At 36.7% G+C, this 6,629-nt stretch overlaps 1 protein-coding gene across 1 annotated transcript; it reads right to left on the minus strand.

Moving 5' to 3' along the window:
* Window positions 1–3,207: 3,207 nt before the first annotated feature.
* Window positions 3,208–3,505, minus strand: LOC108294233 (ATP synthase membrane subunit DAPIT, mitochondrial-like). Its single transcript, XM_037734045.1, has one exon. It carries the CDS (start codon window positions 3,500–3,502, stop codon window positions 3,326–3,328), a length of 177 nt encoding a protein of 58 aa, XP_037589973.1. The 5' UTR covers window positions 3,503–3,505; the 3' UTR covers window positions 3,208–3,325.
* Between the last annotated feature and the right edge of the window lie 3,124 nt (window positions 3,506–6,629).

The following is a 6,629-nucleotide window of genomic DNA, read 5'->3' on the forward strand; positions in this document are numbered from 1 at the left end:
TTTAGTAGAGACGGGGTTTCACCATGTTGACCAGGATGGTCTCGATCTCTTGACCTCGTGATCCACCCGCCTCGGCCTCCCAAAGTGCTGGGATTAAAGGCGTGAGCCACCGCGCCCGGCAAAAGTCTTCTTTTTAGATAGAATTGAATCTGTTTTTCAAAGAGCAAAGAGCGAGAAGTTTCTCTGACTCAGAATGCCAGAGTGCTGGATTACTCTTCCATTTTTTGAAGAAAATCTTCTACAAAAAGTTACACAGTAACAACAAAATTATCATAGTAAGGCACATAACTAAATCTCCTACTCTTTTCTTTGGTTCAAAACTTGATTCAGCAAGAAGCCTAGAGTCATACATAGAACAACAGCCTTAGGCAGCAGCATAGATTGGTCATTTTCTATTCATGTGGAGTTGAAATTGTACTGCTTAACATGCTGCCACTGAATAAATGCGTTATGAGCCAATACAAAACAAAATGGGAGACCAAAGAGACACCAATATAGTTAATATGAGCCCTGACCCTGAACAAAATTGTCAGATAGACAAAACATATTTTGGCTGTCTTTTCAGCATCCTTCCCCCAACTAGACTTTCAAGCATCTATCCCAGGAATCTCACTATCAGTGTTTACCCAATTTTAATTATTCTTAACCATATTTAAAACTTTTGTTATATCCTCTTCTTGATTTTTAGAAAAGGATTTACCTTTTAAAATGTAAATATGTTAATTAAAGTGATATTTTATATTACTATTACAAATGGAAAACCAGTATCACTTGCCATAAATAGATGATAGTCAAATAAATCAATACATAATAATTAAAATACAGAATGTTCATCTGAATATTACCTAAGACATGCTGAATAACATAAGCAAAAATAAAAAAACTTTTTGGATTGACTTTCCTGGCCTGGAACTCATTCCTCTCCAGAAGTTATCACATTATGCTTCTTCTTTCCCTTCCAAAGTAAGCCAGTTCTACAGTTTTTTCTCTTAAGGTTTAAACCTCCTTGATGGCCTAGTCAAAAGTGTTGATTAGTATAAATTGGATAAACCAATTTCCAGTATAGGAGAGAAGAGATTGAAAGAGACTCCAGGTAATACACATGTGTTTTAACTTTTGCCTGCTTGAGATACTTGCTGCCTTTTGTTCTTGAAACCAATGACATCCAAAGCTTCAAATCACTGGTACCAGAGTGATTTAGAGTCTGATTCAGTAGCTCTGGGGTAGAGTCAAAATATCTGTATTTAAAAAAAATTAGTAATTTGTAATTTGAATGTGCAATCTGTTTGGGAACTTTTGTATAACCTAAAGGGAGGCCTTTTGGGGGCCATAGGAATTTGATGGGGAAAACATTTTCTGGTGGGAGTGCTTGATATCAAATCACACTGTAGGCAGTTACTATAGGCAAGGTAAGTTCTGTGAACTCGAGTGCCTAGAGAAGAACTTAATTGGGAGGAAATGTGATATATTATTATTTTAAGAGAATGTTAAAGAAGTAGTGTTAGATATAGGAATGAATAGATAGTAGGGTGGGGATAGAAACTCAAATCATACACAAATATTCCAAGTACACATCTGATAAAGATGGCATTTCAAATCAACTGGATAAAAGATTGCCTTTTAATCAGTGATGTTGAGGCAATTAATTAGCTTTGAACAAGAAAAGTCCAAAAATAGTATCCATGTGGATAAAACCACCTTATATAAAAAATGGCCCGGGTGTAGTGGCTGATACCTATAATTTCAGCACTATGGGAGGCTTCGGTAGGAGGATCACTTGAGCCTGGGAGTTACAGACCAGCCTAGGCAAAAAGGCAAGACCACCTGTCTCTACATTTTTTTTTTTTTTTAAATTTGTCAGTCATGGTGGTGTGTGCCTATAGTCTCAGCTGTTTCAGAGGTTGAAGCAGGAGGATTGCTTAAGCCCGGGAGTTCAAGGCTGCAGTGAGCTATGATAGTGCCACTGCACTCCAGCCTGAGTGACAGAGCCAGACCATGTCTCTCTAAAAAAAAAAAATCTCCTCCAATTTGTGAAAATGCACAGTGGTCCACCCATTTTGAAGTAAGATTTGGCATGATATTCCAAAAATCTTAAAAATGTGCATGTCAAAATCTACAAATATTGCATACATCAATAAAAATGAAATAAAATAAATGTGTATGTCCTTTTACTTAGCAATTCTACATTTGAGAAATTATCTTGAAAAATAATTACATAAACGCATAAAGCTGTATAGATAAGGCTTTTCACCAAAACGCTGTTGTTAGTAATAATGCAAAACTAGAAACAATCTAAATATTCAAAAATACAGTATTATTTACATAACCTCTGACATAATTGTACATCAAAATGTATTACAGAAATGAAATATTACTATGTCTGCCTTTATTTATTGATATAGAAAGATATTTATTATATGTTGTAATATGAAAATATAGATTACCAAATATAGTATGCTCCTATTTTAAGTATGTATAAGAATACATATGAAGAGAAAAAAGTCTGAACAGTAATTCACCAAAGTATTAATAGTGTTTATTTCTGAATGGTGGGGTTAAAGGTAATTTCATTTTCTTTTTAATTTTTTTGCCATTTTCTGAAAAAATTACAAGTATGAATTATTTTTAAAATCATAAACAATAAAGACATTTTTATTTTTTGTGTTTGTACAGGGGTCAATAAAAATTTAAAAAGGCATTTCTTTTGAGACAGAGTCTCACTCTGTTGCCAGGCTGGAGTGCAGTGGCGCAATCTTGGATTGCTGCAACCTCCACCTCTCGGGTTCAAGCGATTCTTCTGCCTCAGTCTCCCGAGTAGCTGGGACTACAGGTGCATGCCACCATGCCTGGTTAATTTTTGTATATTTAGTAGAGACAGGGTGTCACTATATTGGCCAGGCTGGTCTCGAACTCCTGACCTCGTGATCCACCTGTCTCGGCCACCCAAAGTGCTGAGATTACAGATGTGAGCCACTGTGCCTGGCCAAAAAGACATTTCTATTTTTGTTCATTCCTTTAGCTTAGCAGTTCCAATTTTAGGAATTTTTCCCTAAAGAAAGAATCAGGGATATACACATGCACAAAAATAACACTCAAGGCTTTTTCATTGTAGAACTATTTATAATAGCAAAATGTTACAACACCCTAACATTCTTCAATAATTAGGGGTTTTGTGTTTTTGATATCTTGTAAATAAAGACAACCAGCTTTTCCAGGTTCATAATTTATTGTACATATTGTATTATCACATGATGAATTGGGATTAGCTTCTCCAGACATGGAACTTAACAGATGAGGTTAAGAACGGAGACAGTTTAAAATCCATTTATGTTGCTTTCACAGCTGGAGTTTTTTTGGGACTTAACTTGAAATACAAGATAATCAAAGCAATGCTTCCATATGTGGCCAGTACACAATTCCTTCTGCCTGTGAGAGTATGAGAGTTGAAATATTTTTTAATACCAGTGAACTGAAATTGTTCCTCAGCTTCTGGACCTGCCATGATCTCAATTTTCCCCCGATTCATTTCATGAAACATTTTTGGATTCATTTCTTGTGGTATGAAGTAGGTTTTTAGGAGAAACCGCTACAGAAAACAAGGGTTTAATGTTGACCATTAACTGAAAACCTCCCCTATGTTATATCTAAAGAGATGGAGTCTTTTTCTGTCGCCCAGGCTGGAGTGCAGTGGAGTGAGTATGAGTCCGGCTCATGGCAGCCTCAACCTCCCTGGCTCAAGCGATCCTCCCACCTCAGCCTCCCAAGTAGCTGGGACTACCATCACATGCAACCATGACCAGCTAATTTTTCAATTTTTTGTAGAGACAGAGTCTCCCTCTGTTGCTCAGGCTGGTCTGGAACTCCTGGACTCAAGCTATCCTCCATCCTCGGCTTCCCAAAGTGCTGGGATTACAAGTATGAGCCATGCTGCACCTGGCCCTGTTTTTCAAAATTTTTAAAAACCACCGTAACCATTTTTAAGTGAACAGTACAGTAGTGTTAAATATATTCACATAGTTGTGAATTAGAGTATTTGTTAATAAATTATCACACATTTTATGATTAAATATATTATCATTAAATACTTTATTTTAGAAGAAAGTTTAATGACATGGAAAATATTTATCACATATTGTCAAATGAAAAAGTCAGTTTGTTAAATGGTATGCATTTAAAGACGTTTTATGAGCATAGAAAAAAACAAGTCTGATGTATATTTAAACATTAATACAGTATATATTTCTGGGCACTGGCATTCATTGCAGGTGATTATTTTCCAAAGTTTTTGTAAGAAACATGCATTACTTTTGTACTCACAAGAAAAAAAAAGTGTTGCAAAAGACAGAGAGGCTTTTATCTCTAGAGTAATCAATTTTTGTTCATTTTCCTATGCATCACAAATTGTCCATTAGACTATAACTATCATGTGGGCAGAGATTAGGTGTTTTTTTTAATTTCCCCTGGTACTTCCTGCCACATAGTGTTCTGCATTCAATAAATGTTGACTAACTGCATTCGTGCATGTGCATACATATAAGCCTATGTACCTATGTGGACATGCATATTTAAATATACCAACTGCTTTCTCATCAGTAATGAGAAAAAAAGGAAAGGCAGGTTTTTGAAAAGTGCCATGGGCCTTTTGCCATATGTTGAGAAAGGAACAGTGCTCTGTATTTGTCAAGGCTAATGGTACAGAGTAATCATTAAATATTTGGGGCCATACCAATAAAGTTTGTCCATTTCAGCCCAAGTGATTATTTTCTTGGATTATCTCTGGGTGAGATTAGGTCCACTTTTTTATGGTTCTGCTAATTAACCTGTCTGGGCACTCTACTGAAAATGTTAAAATAAAAAGTCCCATACCACTGCAACTGGGCTATGTGCTGTCTCTGCCTACTCTGGGCTCCTTGTCGCAGCCAGTGTCAAATCAGCTCAAGTAACAAGAACCTTCTTCTGTTGGAAGTCTGGCAAGCAGGACAGGTTGGCAGGTCTTTAGTCACATTTCATTTGTCAACTTCAGAACTCTATACTCTGCATCAAAACTGAGATCGGTGTACAAAGTTTGTACTTCAGAATATCAGCAGGTGCCCAAGGGAGAATGAGTGTTAAAATCCCTCAAACCACTAAATTATTAAGAAGCACTTGAACAGGCTCTTCAGAATCAGACAGCAGAGCTCAAGGATTTACACATTTGATAACTGAAATAGAAGGACAGAATAAAGACCTAATTTGAGCCCTTGATGATTTGATTTTTAAAAAATAGTTATGGTAGTGCAAGGAAGTAGTGAAAAGTGGAGGATATTTTAAAAGCAGATTATGGCTTATCCTTAATTATAGCTGCAGCTGAGCTGAGGAGCTGTGTTGGGGCCTAATCATGACTCTGGCCTCCCCTCAGAGACACAGCAGGTAACTGGGCAGGGCTTCTTTTGCTTCCTCAAAGCCTCTGATAGAGAATTATTGATTCTGAAATCTCCTGTAGGAAATTTTCACACAATAAAGTGGGGAGTTTAGAAATCTGGGCAGACTGGCCAACTGTGAATTTATACTGCCTCATTATGTTAACCCATTGGAGGCTGTATCTGGGGACATGCTAATGCCACTATCTTCTTACATATTTATTGGCCTGTCGAGGTAAAAAATGTCACCATTAAAATCCAAAGCGCTGTGCAGCAAACCTTGGCTTAATAGTCCCTTTGCTCATCAGCAAACCCTATTAGTCTTCCACACTAAAACCCTGGCAGCAGGATCCCCAATATCAGCAAAGCTTTAATAGCATAGAGCACTAGTGAGGCCTTCTGTGACTCAAATTTATTCCTGTATCAAATTAACCAGAAAGTGTTATTTGTAAATAATTAAAACTCTTAAAAACCCTAACCTACTTTGAGGCCACTCAACCACAGCAGATCTTACATTGGGAATGCTATCTGCTAAAAGTCCTATACTTTGTATTTTGTGGGGAGATGCAGGGGCTACCCTAGTTATGAAGAAAGTGTGGGGACTAGCACAAGAGTTATTGAGAATTCTAGGATTTCTAAGCAATATAGTTACTAAAAAATTAATTTCCTGGTCCAAAAGCTAGTGGCCCCACTCATACCCTTGTCCTGTGAATTTCCTATGCTATTGGCAAAGACTGTACTCTTGTGGAATATACTCACAGCCTTTAATCTACTGACTTTATCCTCATTCTCACCCTTGCATATCAGTCACTAAATATATATTCATTTGTTAGATCAATGGATAATTGAATCTAGAAAGATAATCTTTTTCAGTGCCTGCTACTGTTATGCTAGTGTTAAGCTGAGTAGTATATAAGTGAGTTTTCCAAATGCAGTCCATCTTAAAATGTGTGGCCAACTATAGAGACTAGATCCCTGAATAAGGGATTGTCTAGAAATGACCACTGAGCATCTGAGCATCTACCCAAGCACCTTGCCGTGTTTATTATTGTTCCTTACGTGTAAATAAAAATGATAAATTACCTATGAAGGAAGAATACTTCCTTACTTTTATTTTCTGATCTATATGAAACTTCAAAGTAAAAGACATTACATTATTTCTCATCCTGCATATTACACTTAGTGGAGTAGACACAAAATGATCACTTAAGGGATAAGTCAGGTAAATGA

Source organism: Cebus imitator, unplaced genomic scaffold, assembly GCF_001604975.1.
Source record: "Cebus imitator isolate Cc_AM_T3 unplaced genomic scaffold, Cebus_imitator-1.0 Scaffold570, whole genome shotgun sequence".
Taxonomy (NCBI): domain Eukaryota; kingdom Metazoa; phylum Chordata; class Mammalia; order Primates; family Cebidae; genus Cebus; species Cebus imitator.

Coding starts and splice junctions, on each gene's coding strand:
- LOC108294233 (XM_037734045.1), bottom strand. CDS start 3,502: ATGGCAGGTCCAGAAGCTGAGGAACAATTTCAGTTCACTGGTATTAAA.